Source organism: Acanthaster planci, linkage group LG11 (assembly GCF_054643075.1).
Source record: "Acanthaster planci isolate LZ-2023a linkage group LG11, COTS_SCS, whole genome shotgun sequence".
Lineage (NCBI taxonomy): Eukaryota > Metazoa > Echinodermata > Asteroidea > Valvatida > Acanthasteridae > Acanthaster > Acanthaster planci.
In genome coordinates, this window is record NC_141787.1 from 5,000,317 (window position 1) to 5,020,704 (window position 20,388).

The following is a 20,388-nucleotide window of genomic DNA, read 5'->3' on the forward strand; positions in this document are numbered from 1 at the left end:
GGTGGACGGCTACATTCAAACCTGAGTGCACAGTTTTGCTACTGTTTGGAGTGTTTTTAGTTGAAAAGGAAAAATTAACTTCTGGCCATAATCTTGAACTTCCAGACAAAAACGGGAGACCAACCCATCCTCGAGTGTCACCAGGCGGCGCGTTTTCGGTTCGATTTTTTTTCACTGTTTTTTTATGGGCGCATATTCAATGTCCTTATAGCTAGCGGGATGCTTCGTGCCCTATACCCGCCAGATGGGCGAGGCTGTATACACGAAGCTGTGAGACATCGAATTCATGGTGGCAATAGCCAATGGACTAAGTAGAAATAATGAGTTCATTTTGTCATATGTTGATTCTTAGAAAGTTTAGTAGGAAGTGGGAAAAGGCCCATTGAAATGTAAACAAAGGGATCATTGAAGAAATAGGAAGCAGTGTAACATTAAACGATGCCTTCTTTCTGGGATACTTCAGTCACGACAAAAATATGGACACGAAACTTTGTGCAATGGAGAGAGGAACCATGTACCCTTTCCAACGACGCCACAATCTCCAGATCTGGACATTTTTTGGACTTTTTATGAATATAAGGACCAAACTTAGTCAAAGGAGTTGGAAATGAGGAGCAGTGTAACACCAACTTTTACCTTCTTTTTCGGAAAACGAATTTGAACAGCAAACTTATTTTAATAGAGAGAGGAACGTGTATCCTTTTCGATGACACCGCAACCTCCACATTCATGCTCAAATATGGGGACTTCGCGCGGGAGCAAAGTGAAATATAGACAAATTAAAGAAGCACTGACGAAATAAGAAGCAATTTGACACTAACATTTATACTAGACCGAGATTGATGGGGATTCAAGACATTAATCTAAATCGTCGCTCACTCTCAGGCAGAAAGGATTGGATAAATCCCCCCTCAAATCAAACACCGTTTTCTAAGAAAACAATACAAACAAAAATGGGAAATGGAATCTTTCAAACGTACAATAGGAGGGGGCGTCATCTTAGCAGTGGGCGGCAGCGGACCTCGGGACAGTTAATTCCGACTCCGGGCTCCTACCAACATCGTCCTGCGTGATAAATCTTCGATAACGGTGTTTATAAGTTACTTTTGTTCTTTCTTGTATAAACGTGTACCCCTCATGATGAATGATCACATTTTTCATTCACAGTCCAGGGTGTTACAATGTTAATTGTCCTTCTTTTCTAAGGACGCGGCTAGAATTGTGACATGGCCAATACTGGCATTGGGACAAGAAAGCAATAATTACTCAGGCCTTCATGAGCCAACTAACAGTACATCTTATAAGAGTCAGCTCGAAATGTGTACAGTTTGAATTCTTTTTACATAAAAGTGTTTGTCTGTTCTAAATGTTCATTGGATGTTACTGCAAAATCATGAGATCACCATACGCATTCCATCGAAAAAAAGTGAACTGGAACGCTGAGAAAGACGCATGCACCGTGACGTGGACATAGTCGTATATACGTATGCGTGCGGCTCTGTACATGGCGGAGCGCCCTCATTTGATTGGCACGGAATCGACAGCGTGATTATCGCATATCATATCATATCATATCATGCATGCAATTCGTGTCGCATAGGCTCGTTAAGTGAGCTCGCGCGCGAATGCACATGTGGCACAAATCCTCCGTCGACTGTATGCCATTGCAAACTTAGGCCTGGCCATATTTGTCAGATCCAACGGCTCTAAACTGAAGGCTTGAACGGCACTAAGCAAGGTACAGTATAATCTGAGTACGTTGGCATATGTTCCCAATGAGTTGTAGTTATCGATCAGAACTGACTTTCAACGTTAAACGCGTTCGTTAAGTTTACGAAGTCCAAAGATGGCTTGACACGTGTGTCGTGTCTTTTGTATGGCGTTCACGTGCGAAAGAAATGTGCTGGCATGTGGTATTTTATGAAGGGGATTATACTTTTATAGGCCTACCATTCTCTCACCCCTCCCCCTTTCGCATGTTCAGGCTTTTTATGTGAGTACAAAAAATGAAGAATAATTAAAAATGGATATCGAACGTTGGTGCTTGGGTGATTGATGGATGATTGATGGATGAGTGGTCGGGATAGACATGGTAATGTTACGCCCCAACTATAGTTGGGACAGTCCCAACTATAGTTGGGACAGTCCCAACAGTAGTGCTGCAGTTGGGCCGGCCCAACTATTGTTGACCAATGTTTGTGGCAAATGTCTCAATATTATCCAAGTCAATGTGTCTCACACTTGACACAATTCATCAAACTAAAATGTGGCACTTCATCTTTTCATCTAGCCCTATGAGTATGACCAATGACATGACACTTGTAAACAATATGGCTTTGGCACATGCTGGGCACATCTGCACACAGGACCTCTCTGCTGTAGTTGGGCCGGCCCAACTGTAGCACTCTAGTTGGGACGGGCCCAACTATCATGACTATAGTTGGGACTTATCCTAGTATAATCGGGGCGTAACACCAACGTTAGATTTACATGTAGTAGGCGTGGGGGTAGGCCAAATGTACAAAAAGGGGAATGGGGTAGGCTACCCCTTTGGGATTCATTGTCCACGGACAGTGCAGCTGACAACAAACCATAGAGTATTAGGGGTAGGGGTTTTTTGTGGGACTGGTACCATGGTCTGTGCTTCCGCTACTTTTCTCTTGACCATGTTGGCCCCTTCTCTTCTTTCCCCTCGTACAGGTGTAGCACCTGTCCATCCCTCTTTTCTTTCACTAACTGCTTTGCCACCTAATAGGAGTAGGCCTATATTTGGAAAGAGTTCCACACACGGACATCACTTGACACCCTTGTGCACAAAAGAGACTGGTCTGAAAAATTGTATTTTCTAAGCTAACTGCTTTGATTTTTTCCCTGCTAAAGTTGACTGTTTTGGACATGTTAATCTCCGATGGCCGATGCACATTTACCGTACCACTGTAGGAAAGTTAGTGATGTCCATATGGAACTCACCCCTGTTTTTCCATCATCACCAGTATTACCCAAGTGTGCTGTGAATGTGGGACTTCAACAGCCTTCATGTGTCATGATTCACTGCTCCCGAGCCTTGATCACTCGTCTTTTACATGATGTGAATACATGAATAGTAATTAGCCCAAAAGATGTTTAATTAGATAGCATAAAACTGTGGAATATTCCAACCCAGAAGGGTAGCACCGTACTTATCACCCCGGCATTGAGAAAGACAGAATAAGCAGAAATGCAACTTTTCCTTGGATCAGCTAATTTCCTTGTTTATGGCTTCACACCCATGGCATTGAAAATTGAAAAATACTGTACCAAGTGTCAAAGTAAAGAGGGGCATTTCCTCATTTTTTGAAGTCCAATTTTCATGCCTGTATAAGATCGCACTGAAATTATGATCAGAAACCTGTGCCTTTCCTGCCCAGCTCATGCAGGAAAGGCATACATATGCCTTTACTTATGTATGTACATTCATGCAGGACAAAACAAAGAACCAATCCAATACCAATATAAATGTACATGTATAAAGGACATAAAGGACACTGAAAAATGAAAAATGTATATACAGGACCAAACCAAGATATGTAGGACAAAAAAAATGTCATAAAGAGCAAAACAAGCATGTATATATAGGACCAAGACTAGACATAAGGGTGTCTTTTAAAAAAAAGAAACCCAGATTAATTAATATACATGTATATCTTGCGTGTGACTGATAAGTTTTGTAAATGGTGATATAATCTGTTGCAGTTTGATCTCTCTCTTATGACATCACAAAATTTATATTTCCATCACACATGAGTGAGCACAAAGTGGTTTAATAGACCGTGTTGTAGCATGTATAGTGGCCAGTTTGCACCAGATGCAACAGAGATGTGCACAGTTTATGCAGTAAGTACGCTACCAAAATCTTTGATTCAAAGATGACCACACTCAGCTTATTCTTGCTGCAGCCTAATGCCAGTGTCCTTCAACATGCCCTGATATCTTTCAACACAAACTTCTGGCCTTGTTCTCATCACTTTTAGATTGGTATCATGTATTTTGGAGATTCTAACAAACAGCTATTTGGTGCCAAGCCCTTTCTGACTTGGTCCATTAAACCAACTCATGCTCAGTCATCTGTGACAGAAATTTGGATTTCTTTTTGGTGTCATACAAAAGAAGACATCATAATGAAACAGGTGAGGCTTACCATTTACCAAAATAATTACTCGCATTCAAGAAACAAATTTATCTCGTTTTTTTTTTTCAAATACACCAGGCTGTATGGCACGAAACAAATTTAAAGAACCAAACAAATATTTACAAAACCAAACAAATATGTAAACAAAATTTCAGCTATGCCTGTTGGGTAAAAGTATGAAAAAGTATTGCTTAAAAGTTCTCTGTGGCAGGATGAATCAATACCCTAGGATGGTAGTTTCAATGTAGTGCACATGTCCAATCTGGGCTAGGCACTAACCACTGTCACTGGCTGTCTGTGACCTGAAGTGTAGGAGATTGCACATAGCCATGACAGGAGATTGCAATATTTATGCCATTATTGGCTGTGTCTGTGTTCTTTCAGTAGGCCCTGTGCTTTTATTGATGTAAATATGCCGGATTTGCACATGTGCATTGTACATGTATTGTGCAATTGAAGGGGGGAGGGGCCCTGATAACTGGAGTGGGGGTACATGTATGCGTGTAGCCCCAGTGTTGTAGATACTCAGTAACTCTGCACACTTGGCCACATGTTCAGCTATTGAAAATCTTTGAAATGAAAGTAAGGATTTTTTTGGTCAGCACGGCCGGAAACGTTTAATCAATGCATCTTGTTGTTATTACATGTATTTCCTGCAGTTGCCTTTACACCTGTATGAATTCCCAAGCTGTTCATTTGCCTAGTGTCGATGGAGCATTTTCTTTGTGTGTGCACCCAATCTTATCATTTCCAGTTGTGGAAGATAATTCCGCAGAGGATTTAAAGTGAGTGTGATAATTGTACTCATTTATGTAGCGGTCCGGTCTTTCAGCAGTTGTCAGGAGGGTGGAGATCCGTCTGCCAATTAAGGAGGATAGGAGGTGCAAAACCAGGCAAAACAATGGACTCGAGGCGATTGTGGCTTGATGCCCTTCGATTTATTCCCAGGTGTCAATCAGCAATGAAATTGTAATCAAAAAGAAGCCAAGGAAAAAAAGACCCTAAAGAAAGACAGAGGACATACTATTAATGAGTGATGGCTTACATATACATCGTAATAAACGTTACCTTCGCTTTGTCCATGATAAAGTCACAATACGAAATGTCTCTGTACTGTCACAGTGTGGTCACTTTACAGACACTGCAACAGAAGGACTGGATGCAGGCCAGAAAAATGATTGTAACAACACCCAATCTATACTATTTACAATATTTGATACGAATTTATTTACAAAATTTCTCTATTCTATAATACAAAATATACACCTCCGTATTTACAATCAGATGTCTCCCAAGTGAGTGTAGCTACAACTCAGAATTAAATTACATTAATCAAATGAATGTCTATTTACCCCCGCATGGAAATCAGTATTTGCAATTCAAGTATGTACAGTTAAGTATAGGTATGAGTGAATTAAAACTTTGAATTCAGTCAGTTCACAAACTAGTGCATCAAAGAGATACACTTGATAGTTTACAATTTCTTTAATACAATGCTGTAAATCTTTAGCTCTGAAAACTACCTCAAAATAAAAGAATTAGCAATCAAAGTTCCTCCCAGGAAAATAAGTATTCGCAAGAAAACTTCTAAACAAATGTCAGCATCAAAGTAAAAGAATTATCAATTGAAGTTCCTCCAAGGAAAATAAGTATTCAAAAGAAAACTTCTAAACAAATGTCAGCATAAACTCCAGAAACAAAACAAGATTGGTCAAATAACCTGAAAGGTTCAAGGCATATACATGTAATAGTAGATCTTTCAGTCAAAATTCGCAAGTGTACGTCTGCTCTCAAATTTAAAACATCTGACATACAGTTCGACGTAATATCAGTTCGTCTCTCCTTGATAAGAATCTGCCCTTGCTAGCTTGATCATCGACTCTGGTACATCTGCGGGACCACTTCTGCAACTTAGATGTGAACCCTCACTGCAGTGTGCTGTGACCACGGTTACATCGGAATTCAAGAACTAGCCATCGAGCATGAGGAGGAACGGAACTCAACCAGTCTTTGAGCCAAGCTCAGATCTTCAAGGCCATCTAATTGAATCAATAATTCACCAAAATGCCAAATAGTATAGTACAACAACAAAAATTTGTATCTCAATCTCGAACAGTCATTTCAAAGAAAACTTGTCAGAACTCAAACAACTACGATCAGTAATTTAGCGTCAAGTTGATTTCGAACACCTCTTTAACAAATTAGTTGATGCTGTTAAAGTTCAAAATATCACTCCATCCAGTTTCTTGAGAGTCACAACAAAAAGCACTGATAAATGACAAAATAACTTGAATTCAAACTTACGGTTTTCTTCAGTTTTCTAATCTTGGAATGTCAATCAGCCGCTACGATGATCCCGACAACCAATTTTGCCTCATAAGCAGCCTGACAAATCTGCTACTGGCTGTGGCAAATGGCGCAACCAAAGTACAAAACTCGCGCGGCACTGGGATAGGGACTATCATCTCAGCCCACACACCTCATCATCATGATGCATCTCTCAGTTCTCTAATGTCTATCACTGTTCATCACATTTATACTCAGTTGTGCTCTGTTCACATTCAAATCGCCCACAGAACTCCAGCCTTATTTTCTTTATCTACACAACCTGTGACAAGTCTTTACAAAAGAAAGCTCCACTGCAATACAAAAGGACAAGGTAGTACATCCAAATTCCTAAGTACAGAAAGCCATGGCCCTGTTCATTGATGTGTAACCTGAAGAAGTAAAGTGATGAATTAAACATGAAAAGAAAATCTAGTGAATAATACATGCCAAAGTTTAGTTCAAATAAATTGGGCACAGGAGCTGACACTGAAATAAAAAATATCTGACATTAATTGACCTGATAGAAAAATAGGAATAAAATATGGAATTAATTAATGGAGAATTCTGACATGTACAATCATAAATTCTCTTACCCTGACGTCTAAAAGTTTGCCCAAATTGGTGTGAACTCTGAAGCCAACAGAAATTTAGGGCTTAGGTTATCTCACAGGGAGTCATGTTGCTGTAACTGCCAGCCCACCAAGATGCAGGTCTCAAGCATGGGACTGTCACTGAGAAAAGCCCAGAAACTTCTCAGGTCCCGCCAAAATGTAATACAATGTAAGCAACTTCCGGCCGAAGGGCGTGGCTTAGAGATAATTTAAGTCTGCATACGGCAAGAGACGCTCATACTCGCACATTGATCTCGTGCCATAGACCAGCAGGTCAGACTTCATATTCGCATAAAAGGTAATTATCTCACCGCGGAAACCCCAGATCCCTACATTTACATGTAAGCATATGTACATGTATACACGTATGCACTGATGACTCTCGTTCCGATCCTGTCATGCTCTGCATTTAGCACTGTGATACATCATCAGGTCATAGAGCTATTTCCTCTGTGCCTTACTGTTTTTACAGTTTTGCTGTCTGACCGTAATAAGGCAAAAGACCTTTTGTCCAAAGTGGGAAGTTCAACATGTTCAGTGCCTGCGTAGGGGAACAAGTGGTGAATAGCACGTGAAGGAATGAAGCAAATGAAGAACTGGGCCCAGAACATAAGGCTGTCAAGATTGGCTGTAGATGCACAACTGTGGAGTGTATGTTAAGGATATACAAACCCTTGTATACTCTTTCAAAACAAGGCTGGATTATCTCCACTATCGAGAGCGAAAAAATGTCTGTAATGCCCAGCAGCTCAGTCTTTTGTGCTGAGCATGGTCTTTTGTTATAAGGCCCAACTCTTTTGTCCCAGTTGCGGGATCCCCGGCTCTGCATATAAAGCCTATGTACTCGAAAACGGGTCACCCGGCAGGAAGTGGTTAAACCCTCCAAAACAGCCCGGAGGATTTTTGAGGATTGTGGTTGAATGGCAAATGTGCATGGCTTATTATGAAGGATGCCATGTATGAAGGTTGTGGGTTAGACCTTATGTTGTTTTTGCTCAGTCATGCATAAATTCAGCAAAATTTCTTTTGAATCATTGCACCTCTTAAGAATGCCATTTGCCCTGCATCAATATAATGACAGGAATTGCCGTAGGATTTTGAATGATTGAGGCAGTAGGCACACCTCCAAGTTACATTTCAAAGAAATTTTGGAGGACTGAGGAAAAATCCAAATTTTTCACCCCCCATATTGGTAGATTTTTGAGGATTTAGAAGGGTCCCTAGTAAAAAGGGCCAAGGGGGTAGGGTAAATTAAACTACTGAAGCACACACGCCATCTAACACCATACAAAATCAGTTTAGAAAGGTATTGAAATCCTTGGATAGGTTGATGAATACTCCAGTGGTATACAGCTTGTCTTATAATGAATTAAAGATAACATGTAGGGTCAGGGAAGTGAATGAGAGCCATGTCAGTAGAGTAATTGCTTCGAAACTTTACAACTTTTGTAAAGCAAGGGAGAACAGAAATAGGCCGGTAGTTATGAATGTCCTCAGGATAGCCACTGTTATAAACAAGATTGATCTAATAGCAATAGTATTGTCAATTATTTCAACAGCTTTACTCGGTGTAAGGAATAAACACAATGTGGTTGAATTGTACATGTCAACAAAGTGGGAGTTAATTATATATAACGGGTTTGCCCTTACCCAACGTATATTAATAAACACTGTATGCTCAGTGCTTGTCCGAGAGCTTGCGAAAAAACCTCACAAGCTTACTCGGGTGGGACTCGAACCCACGACCTCCTGCTTACTAGTGCAGATGTCTTAACCACTCGACCACCGAGCTTGCCGGGGGTCGAGTGGGAGTTAGTTGGGATTTTGTTGGCGAGCGATGCACCAATGTTAGTAACATAGTTACTGAAGGTAGAGTTGGAGTAAAACCTGCTCGCCGTCATGACATTCATGAGGAATGTGGGCTCTTTTGTCTTGTGCCAAGTGCTCTTCATGGTTTTTTAAACTTGTCAAACTTAGTGTTAGTGTACCGTGAGAGTGTAGTAACGATAGCACTGGTGGTGATTCAGGATTATTCACAGGTTTATGGTTTTCTTTTGTTCAGCAGCAGTGTTCTAGCTAGGACCATTTGAGTGCTTGGTAAATTTTTGGATTACTAAGCGTAGCAAGCGCAGTGAGCAGAGCTCTTGTAGCCCAAAGCTGGGTTTTTAGGGGAATTCCAGAAAGGATTTCCCCCTATCTCATTGTGAAGGCATATTTACAATAATGCTTTTGTAATCAGTGGCTGATTTGATATGAAGAAAATGAGAAATATATTTCTTAGGTCTTTATTGCAAAATAGTCCAAAACTGCGACTTTGTAAGCTTGAATATGATCAAAGTGGTACATTTTCAGCAAAAAATCTGTGCAAAAATGGGTGGCACAGCCAATTTGAACCCAAGAGCCGGGTGGAAATTTACAGGACCGTGTGGTGCCACCGGGCACCACCCACTGTGGCTAGAACACTGCCCAGCAGGCTTGATTTTTCACAAAAACGGCCCCAGACCTAGAGTATGTTTGTTTTCACCAAGTGACAAAAAATTAGCCTCAAGGGGACCCTACCATTGTTCTGCAGGAGTCAGAATGTACAGTGTGTACATATATGTGTGTATATATATGAAACTTGCATAAATCAATAGAGGAGCATGTGCCTTTCAAGATAACACAACGATTGTCAGATCTGGATAATTTTTTAGATCCTTTAAGATGGAATATATGGAGCCTGTATAGTGGAGAGAAAATTAGGTTTATGCAAAAAATAATCATAATTAGTTATAATTATATAATTATAATAATTTTAAGTGGAAAATTCAAATCGCCTTGTGACAGTACCTGCCAATAGCAATAATGGAAACCGTTATAGGGGCTTCTGTTGATACATGCACTGAATTTAAAGTATGCCCTGAGAATGAGGTGGTAGTCAGTGAAATTTACCTGTTTTGTTTTTTGCCAGTTTTTCTGCATTTGAGATCTCAGTCTGAATAAGATCTCCACGTAATTTTCCTTTTAATTAAAGCTGTCTGTGATAATATGTATAAACCAATTCGTTCTCCCCTTTTAACATTGACCCTTTTTCCGATTTCGACCCAGGGAGCAAAATGGCTGAACCTCCTCGCAAGAAGGCCAACAAGGATGGAGAGCCTCAGGTTGTTGTGCTCGCCTACAGCGGTGGGCTTGACACCTCCTGTATCCTGAAGTGGTTGATTGAGCAAGGTTACGATGTTATAGCTTACACGGTAAGGCCCGCCTGCCTAGTCCCACAAAAAGTATCTGTGGTGTGCTTTTGACTTACATGTGCATCCAACAGCCGAAGGGAATTTGCATTTCAAGGTCAGGATAGATTCTGTGCACTGGAGTTCAGAAGTCCACTGTCCTTTGTTACCTCTGGTGTAGATGGAGTCGTGCTGTTTTTATATCAGTCTCTGGGAGTAGCTCTGTTAAGCTTTTTTTTTATTACAGAGCAGACTTTTGCAATGAACTGAATGTCTGTAAAGTTGGCATAAAGTGAAACTTGTATCTGATGAATGTTTTCTTAAAAAAAAAGAAAAGCTGTTTGTTTCCTAATATTAATTATTACTGTTCCTACAATACCATTTTTCAGGCTGATGTTGGACAGGATGATGATTTTGAGGAGATTCGGGCAAAGGCCCTCAAGGTCGGAGCCAAAAAGGTAAAAATAAAGAGCTTCATAGGAATCTGAAAACATGGGAATGAATCTCCCTGTAATTGTCTGGGCTATGACAGTTCTTGTACACGTACATGTACATTGTGGTTGCATATTATGTGAACAAGAGGGAGCATTATACACCAGTCATGATCTCCCACATGGCACATGCTTGTTTGCATGGAAAAAGCGCTCTGTAGGTTTAGCGTTAATAGTAGTGGTAGTGGTAATAGTGCAAATGTATGCAGACATCCTCAAGCTCATCACGTGGATGACAGATTCAAAGCACACATAGACATTGGGAAAACCACTGCATTGACACGCATCAGTCTGCTGTTCGGTGAAAAACAAAGAAAAAAGAATTGTCCTCCTTTTGGTTTCAAGTGTCAGATTCTCAATTACAAAAGGGAAAAGGCACTCTTCTTGTTGAAACAATCTTTCCTTAGACCCTTTGAATTGTCCTGAAGGTGCATACGCATACAACCCTGATCAAGGCACATCATGTGCAGTGTGTGCACATTCATTGTTCTGGCTGTTGACTGATACAATGTTTGAAAGTGTCACAGTGGGATTGACCCCTCAGTTTCCCTTGGGATTTTCCCATAAATATAGATTCCCCAAATCAGGCTTTTCCTCTTCATAAGGATAATATGACACATTCTTTGTGCTTATTCTAAACCTTCAAAGACCGTCTCCCCCACACAAGAAGTGCATTACTGTAAAAGCTTAATTTTATGTAATGGTGGGCAGGTTTTTTTTTAATCTCTATTTTTTTCTCTCTTGAACGTACTGTGTACCTGTACATTTCAATAATTTTTTGATTACCCTCTAGTCTCTGTCGGAGAGAAGCAGTGTGGTTTCTGTCCATTTCCCAATGATGAGGATTGTTGTTACCATTTCCAGGGAGTCTCACATTACATTTTCCCCATTTCAACTCCAGCTGAGAATTTTTTGCTGATGCAGGAACAAAATCCAGCATTGTCTACGTGTAGGAATCCCAGTGACATTTGCTTTTCAGTGTTTCAAAGGGGCATCAGGTCAAATGTGAAGTAATATTTACATGTACTTGTACATGTAGCTACAGTCCCGTGTGGCTGTGAAGTCTTCCCAAATCTGTATGGATGTGACCAGAGGAAGAAGATGGGGAGGGGACAGGAATTGTCCCGTAGGGGACATGTTGGGTGTTTTTTTTTTAAATTGAATTGAAAGCACCGCGATTTTGCATCTAGAAATGATGCTACCACTGTTGTTTAAGGAAGGGGTTGAGGATTCTTTTGTGTATGAAAACAAAGAAAAGGTGATTTTTTTTTCAAAGCCAAAATCCCATTTTACCCCTCCCCGCAGACTAAATGCTTCTGCCCAGACCACCTGTTGGATGTTTGGAGCATTGTGGTAGAGAAGCAATATACAACTGTCATTATTGAGAGGTCATATATACATGTACCTTCATACATGAATTTGTACAAATTTATATGTAGCTGCTCCTAAAAGCCATATTGCTGTGTTGCCTGAGAGTAAATTTATGAGGTATGTACATGTACATGCACACTACACCTTCTTGGTTGTGATTTAAAATGTTTATTGCCTTCAGAGCTGCATGTACCCGTGACATGCACTTCCTTCAAGATATTTCAGTCCCGCAGGACACAAGCATTTTCCTGTACATGTGCATGTGCTTTGGCCCAGTACCAACATAAGAAAAACCACACATTGAGTCAACCTTGAACATAATGACATCGTGGTTTGGCAATGAGGGGGACAAGATCCAGCCAGCCCCCATGTGAAAGCACACATGTACCGATAGACAAAGATGTCATCATCAGGTCTAAGCCAACTCATGTACCGCTGAAATGGAGATTTGCCGGGTAAGGGGTTTTCAAGATGCAGGGGAATTTTCCAACTCAGCAAAATTGGAATGGATATGTGGGTATGTGAATTAGCAAGATACATGTACAAAAATGTATACGTGTATGCCTGAGCAAAGTGCATATTGCATGGAATTAACGATAACATTTGACATATGTAACCTGTAAAAATAAATGTTGTAGAAGTTAATGTATGCTGAGCAGTGATCCCAAGAGTAGTTGAATAAAAAAAACAGCACATTTGAAAAGAGCTGTTTCGGTTTGTTTGTAGTTACTGGGCATTGTTACCATGGTAGCATTTACTTTCTTCATTATCAGAGAATGTCAAATGAAATTTAAATTTTATGTCAAGAGAAATATTAATTTAAAATTTTACACTGACTGTTTAATACAATTTGTGAACATGTAGATGAATTGTTCGCTGTTGTGCAAAATAATTCAATTTGTTATGGTCATCTTGAAAACACTTGAAGATTTGCCAAACACAAATGTCTGTTGAGGGTTTTTCATTATGTACACCAATCCTCGTCCCCCCCAGCCATTGATTATGGCCAAGCCAGTGCCTGAGGCTCCAATATCACTTCATACCAGCTCAGTTCACACTCTCCAAGCAGTTCCTTTGTCATTTCCTGACTAGAGTGGCTCCCATCTTAGATTAAACCCAAGGCTCTGTGGTGATTTATTCAGGCTGAGGGAGTCTGCCGTTTAATGACCCATGTCTGTCGGAGGCTTACAGGCCTCATTGCAAAATCACTGTAGTGATAGGAGAGAGGACAGCCGATGAAAATAAGAAATAGTCAAAATAGGTGTACATGTACATTGTATGTGTACATGCACATGTAGGTTTTTATAGAAGACCAATGAGTTCATGCATACCAGAGGGTTTCTGCAGGGCATTTTCACCACAACCGTTGAATTTTAGTGGACTTTATTTTTTAATTTGGTTTTCTGATTTTTAATTTTTTTTGGTGCCTTTTCTGTTTTTATGCTAACGCACAAATTGTCATATCCATGGGCAAAATGTACATCCAGGGAGAAAAATTCAATTTTGTGTTGATTTTTGCACAAAAAATCCAGGAAATGCTGATATTTTGCTGGTATGGTGATGCCATTGTTGTGTAGATATGTGTACTTGGGAATAATCCAATGGTGGGCAACGTACCTTTTCTTAGAACTGTTTACATTGAGCAGATTTGCATTTCACAGTTTGAACAGAGAAACATTAAAGTGAACAGTGTCTTCCTTGCATGACATCACAGCAGCAGTGCCCTCAAATGTCTAGAGAAGCGTAGACCCAACCTTATTTTCTTGCACAAGTTTACATTTTACCAGCATCTGTTTTTCCTTCCCAAAAGAGGGTTTTGTCCTCTTTTCAAACAGTTGCAATTTTTTTTTAACCCTAACAGTCCCAAATCCTCCAATTTCAATATGATTTTACATACACCCTAGGGGGTTAGTGTAAAATTGATATATTGATACATTGTACATCACCCCTTCATGAATGTGTTCTTGGTTTCTCTATCTCTCAGTCTCGCCCTCACTTTTCCAGATTTAGGCTTCCCTCCATTAGAAATATATGGAGACGCCCTTACAATAGACATAGCCGTAGCCTTGGAAGCTCATTTTAGACATGTTCTTTAGTTTGTGTTCCTTCAAGTCAATCCATGCATTGTTTTTCATGTGCAATCATCCTCTGCCTGACCTCAAACACCTTTTCCTGTGATCCTTACAGCTATGCTGTAAGAACAACAATCACAATTCCAATCTAATAACGGGTGTTTTTTCAATAAGTGTAACCACAAGCATGAAATTGATTTGTACATCATTGATTGCCTGCTGCGCTGCATATTGCCTCTGCGTTGGCTGGTTTCCGTTCTCTCCTACCCCCTTCCCCAATGATTTGTGTGTGGTGACGTCAGGTGGTGATTTCCAGAGAGATCTGAGAGACCCATGATCTAAAGTGTTCTGCAGGAATATACTGGGGTACTATTGTATAATTTCATTAGTTGTTTATTGTAATCGGTGAGCTGTAACGTATTTTGGTGCAGCTCATACAAAAGAATTGGAATCGTCTTTCTACATATTTACATTTATTTCAGTTATGATGCTTGTAGCACTTCTTAAAGCACAAATTTTGTATTTCACACAGCAGTACTGGTATATAAAAAACACATGTACATGTATAAATATGTACACTGTGGTAGTATGGGGGTATGTACCATATGGATGGAGTAAAGTTCGTTTGTCAGATCATTATATGAATTGCCATTTTGACCTTTATTATCGTATCTTTATCATGTATTTGATCTAAGCCATCATTGCCAGCTTAAATGAAATTTACAGTTGGCTTCTATTTTTGCTTAATTTTTGAAATTTTTTTGTTGAAGTTTTAAACTGTAAATGTAAATCTTTTTAATGTTTTTAGGCGAAGTAAAAAAACCATGTTTCTTGTCCGGATTTTTTTTTAAAGAAGAAAGCAGGGCTTTTTATTTTTTATTTGTATTTTTTTCAAGACGGCTACCATTTTAAAATTTCCTGCAACCGTTAGTGTTTCCACTGTTCAAAGACATGTTAAAATGAAAGACAAGTTGGACAAATAGCTGAACATATTTACAGTATCGTTTAGTGCTGTATTGGTCTACATTTAACAGTTCTAGATGCATTTGCTTTACCGCAAAAAGTCAAGATTTATTTTTGATGAGTAATTTTACAGATAAAATCAAGCACCAAATGTCAACTCTCAAAACCTACAAATGTACATGCCAAGCTATAAGTGAAAATGTGCTTGTGTTTTTCCATAAACATATGAAGATTAATTGAATATATTTTAGGCAATTTTTTTTTCTTTACATTTTGTTGGTTTACTTTTGCAAGTCTATATTTTTTCTACTACAAAACTTTACCTTTTGGACTTGTGACATACAATGTATCCATCACCGTTTGTTGACTTGCACTTTGATGAAACCTAACAAAACAAGATTCAGGCCTATGATGAGCACGCATGAGTGACAGAAAACTTCGGCCGAGCTAGACTGTTTCCCGCCCTCCCCCCTGAAATTTTCTAACTCCGAATGCATCGATGAAAATGGGATTGGGAACCAGACTACTGCCGTGTGAGCGAATTCTTTAAACAAGGGCTCAAGCCTTAGCTTAGGGCATTTTTGAAATCAGTGAATTAGGCTTAGTTGTCGGCTTCGCTGATTCCAGCCATTTGATGCAGTATTCCAAATTGCATGCCAGACTCTGACTGGGACCAGCAAAAATGAAAACGAAAGCTAACCCATTTCGAAACGCCCTTAAGTCCCATACTGGTCACATTCTGGCTATGAAGTACATGTACCTTCATGTACAGTACATGCAGACAGATTCTGGTGAACTCGCCTTGCTCTAGACTCTCACCAAGACATGTTTTACAATCGTGCGTCGATTTTATGTGGTGTACAAATAGAACGACAGAGTCTATACTGAAAACTTCGGCTTACTTATTTCTCAGGTATTTATATTCCAATGAATTTATGCACTTTGTGTTTTTTACTGCATTTTTCAAAAATAAGAATAGTAAAACAAATCCAGGTGGCCTGCAAAAAGGAAGTGGGCGGGGACGAGAAACATGTTTTTTTTTTAAATGTACTTCACCTTATTTTTATTATTTTTGCATTGTTGTTCTTAATTATTGTTTAATTATTCATAATGAGTGGATGTGGCTGAATAATTTCCATACCTAGGAATGCTTGATATTTCAGTCCGTGGGAACATGAGATATCTACCCAACTGTGCAAATAAAGTGTGATATAATGTACTTGTATCATGTGTTAAGGCTTGGTAGATGTGGTTTTGGTATGTCGTGTTGGTATGCCTTAGTTGTGGAGATTGTCCATTTAAAATGTATGGGAATGCAGTGCAGTGAATCAAGGTGCATGTAGAATGGATTTGAAAAACCCACATAGAGTACTACAGTACTTAGCACTTTCCTGGTTGAATCAGCGCTGTACAGTGTGACAAAAACAGTCAAATTTGCACCTAAAAATGATCACATGCAACCAAAGGTTTAATTGTAATCGCTAATGTCGGCCATGAGCTGTCCCTTTTAGTCACCCACCCTGTCAGTCCATGGAGGTAAGAAAAGATGTCAGTCATATTTCTCGAATGAATGCTACCCAGTCTTTTACGTGCACAGTGCGATACGTCTCTATGATCACACTTTTTTCTCTCAATCTTATTATCTGATTATGTAGATAAACACAGCATGAGCCCACTTTAAACTGCAATGTTGCTTTTTATGCAGATAGGTACATGTACAGGTACTACATGTAGGTACCCAAGTGGACCGACAGGTACTACATGTAGGTACCCAAGTGGACCTACGGGTACTACATGTAGGTACCCAAGTGGACCTACGGGTACTACATGTAGGTACCCAAATGGACCGACAGGTACTACATGTAGGTACCCAAGTGGACCGACAGGTACTACATGTAGGTACTCAAGTGGACCGGTTTGTGGTCGCACACTGTTTAGAGTGTATATGAAGAGACGTTTGATATGCACATTGATCAAATGCACCAGCAGACTAGACACTCCATGATTCCAATGCAGTAAACTTGTTGCCGTTTCCAATGTAATTTTGAAACCAAAAGGTTTCAAGATTGCCTTGGTCTGGTCCAGTCTCAGGTACAAAATACTCAAATGTAAGAGAACAAACAGGTCTTGTCTTTTTATTTCCAGCTGTATTTTCGTAGAATTGGTTGCCATTTTTAATTTATTCCACAAGCAGTAGATCCAAAGCCTGTCTGTCCCTCGGATAAGTGACGGATTAATGTTGAGACTTAAACAAAGATATGCACATGGCTGGATATTTTGAAAACATGGGTACAGTACATGTATGTACAAAATCGGCCAGATGCCTCACTTTTTTTTCCCATGGAGCCAGTGGTGGCTCATTTTATTTTTCTGGGTACAGCACTGCATTGAATATCAAACTTCAAACATTTTATTACGAAAATGCCTTCATGTTTAAATTATCAAATACTCCAAGAGCGAAAATCCCTTTTTGGTTTGTGTTGATGGTTGGCTGAAAAGATGTGCTAATTAGTGCCGAAAAATTGTGGGCCGTGAAGTGCAGGTCACAGCATTGACATGTCATTGTTGTGGAGATTTCTATTGTTGTTTCACCAGTTTAGTGTTCCACTCTTTGTGTGACAGGTTTCTTTGTACCGGTACATGTATTTTTAACTTGCAGCTTTGGGTCGATTTTTTAAAGCAAATTGTGCCTTGGTAGTTCCGGGTGCTTCGTGTGGTTTTTACTGTTTGGCTTGTGTCTGTTGACTTGGCAAAAGTTATTCACTAAAGAGATACATTTAAAAACAGGGCAGGCGTCATCAGGATTTTTTTTCGGGGGAATCCCTACTTTATTCAGCGGGGGAGAGAATTTTCTAGAGGAAAAGGATCACACGCTCATAAGCTAAAATATGGTAAATGATTAAAGGGTTAATTTGGGGGATTGTTTTCAAGCAACTGAATGATTTTCCTCCACTTTCCACTCATGTTTCCCCATTTGTTTTGCTTCCTTACCCCTTTTTTTCTTTTTTATTTTTCAGTTTTATTTTGGGGGAGAGGAAGGGGAGTAGGTACCCCCCTTGCAACACCAGTACAGAATACAAGGATACACTTTTAGAAGTATTATTTGAAGAATTTTAGATCTGTGGGCATACAGAAAAATACTGCACAATTGACATTCCTCACCTGGCCGTTGACTTTCAGTTTTGTAAGTCAGACGATGTACATGTAAGTTGGAAGTTGCAGTAAAGCAGGGTTATGTTTCTCATGTATGACGTGTGGTATGTGTCCGCTCACATTTTTCTATTCTGTTGTTTTTTTGTATAACAGTATGTTGTCGATGATTTGCGCAAGGCATTTGTGGTGGATAACATCTGGCCCAGCGTTCAGGCCAACTGCCTGTACGAGGACCGCTACCTGATGGGAACAGCCCTCGCCCGGCCGCAGATAGCCAAGGGACTGGTGAAGTGTGCAAAGGAGGAAGGCGCTCAGTACATCTCCCATGGTGCCACAGGCAAAGTACGCATTAGCCACTGTCACTTGCTTGTGCATTCTGCTCATAAATGATCGACTTGTAGAAGTTTATCCCTTCCTGTCAATAAGCCATTTGCGAGTTAAATTTGAATAAAATCTGGTGCACTGAGTTATCTGACTGCACATAAACATAATTTGAATTCCCCAGACTGAAGACACTGTTGCTACCTCAAGATTTGAGGCAAGCTTTTGCATAGCGATCCGCCATCTCTGGAATGGACTGGTTCCTTTGTGCCCTTCTTATCCATTGAGAACAGTGTATTGTTGCGAGGTGTGTCTTATGTAACTAAGCAAAAGCTTGCCCCGAATCACGAGGTATAGCTACAGTGGTTTTAGTAAGGAGAATTCAAGTTGTAATATTCATGTGAATTTAAAGAACTCAGTGTACCAGATTTGGGTCAAATTTAACTTGCAAATGGTTTATTGGGTTAATTTACTTTGCACATATTGAAGTGTTTGGGAAGATGGAAGAACTACTTCTTCAACTACCTGTTATTTTTATACATGAACACTCTTCTCAGTAATTTAAAAAGAAGCCACAAAATTAAACATCACCGATTGCTATGAAATATAAATCAACGCTTATCCATAAAATTGTGAAAATGAAGCCCGCTCTTTGATTTAGTATTTGACTGCAATAAACAAAACCACATGTTCATATCTAAATGACCCATTCAGCTAATCTTGGAAAGATAGGTGGTAAGTGGTTAAATCCTCTGTGTTATTATGCTGGAGATAACAGGTTCAATTCTCACCCAGACAACCTAGGGTGCCGTGCATTCGGTTCCACAGTTTGCCTACTTTGTGTACATTTGCTTTCATTCCAGTGATAAAGGTATGCAGGGTACGCTGATACCAGTGCACATGTTGTGCTCCTGAACGCGCCCCAGGTGAATTTTTGTGAAGTTCTCTGGCAGCGCTGATCACAAGTACAGTATTAGAAAACTTGTGGGTAGAGTGCAAAACTTGATGAAATTGAGGAAAAAGTATATTTCACTATTGCAACCAAAAACCAAACAAGTAACTATTTTACAAAGTTACACTGCTGTAAAAACGCAAAATAATCCTACGTTATTTTCTTTTGAATTTTTTACCTCCCAGGGCAATGACCAGGTTCGACTTGAGTTGTCTTCCTATGCCCTCCATCCTGATATCGAGGTTTGTGAATTCGACGAAATTAATTACAGTGGGGCAGAGTAGAATTAGGTAGAGCGACTTCCCATTGACGTAAAAAAAAGACAAATTTCAGGGATTGATGGAAAAAATGTGGCTTTCCTAACCCTTGAAGACCCAACCAGCAGCTCTCTAAGTCAGTGTTTAATGTGAATCCCAGTGTGTGGTGGTTTCCAATTTAGAACCCCCCCTTCTCTCAGTTATGCACGTGTAATGCTCATTGGGGCATCCCCTGTGTTCATTATTGAGGCCTTGACCACTTGTGAAGAAAACTACCTAGCTCATCAGTGTGTCAGTAGCATGAGTCACATATGCTGCCTGGGTTCTTTCTTGGTTATACAGTGTCAACAAAAAACAAAATTCCTTGGTTTTAATGGTTAGTTGAAGTACACAGTCATTGTACAGCGGTTCAGTGGCATATTTTCGTACTACTTTAATGAATTTTATTTTTGTGTGTTATCACATGTGATTGTAGTGCATAGTTAAAGTTGA

The 20,388-nt window shown here is 39.8% G+C and overlaps 1 protein-coding gene and 1 long non-coding RNA gene across 3 annotated transcripts in view; one reads left to right on the top strand and one right to left on the bottom strand.

Moving 5' to 3' along the window:
* Positions 1-1,554: 1,554 nt before the first annotated feature.
* The window catches only part of ass1 (argininosuccinate synthase 1), a 30,037-nt gene continuing 11,203 nt past the window's right edge, over positions 1,555-20,388 (top strand). Inside the window, exons 1-5 of one of the 2 annotated variants that reach the window (XM_022239211.2) lie at positions 1,555-1,738; positions 10,195-10,340; positions 10,706-10,774; positions 18,520-18,708; positions 19,825-19,881. In XM_022239211.2, the coding sequence (XP_022094903.2) occupies positions 10,203-10,340; positions 10,706-10,774; positions 18,520-18,708; positions 19,825-19,881 (453 nt within the window). In that variant the 5' untranslated portion in view covers positions 1,555-1,738; positions 10,195-10,202. Of the gene's footprint in view, positions 1,739-10,194; positions 10,341-10,705; positions 10,775-16,728; positions 16,750-18,519; positions 18,709-19,824; positions 19,882-20,388 lie in introns of those variants that run through there. The other variant, XM_087143189.1, reaches the window with a different exon arrangement.
* On the bottom strand, positions 5,365-6,980 carry LOC147797268 (uncharacterized). The gene is made up of 2 exons (XR_015427263.1): positions 6,473-6,980; positions 5,365-6,207 (listed from the first exon to the last, which is right to left on the bottom strand). It is a non-coding gene; the product is annotated as an uncharacterized LOC147797268 (long non-coding RNA).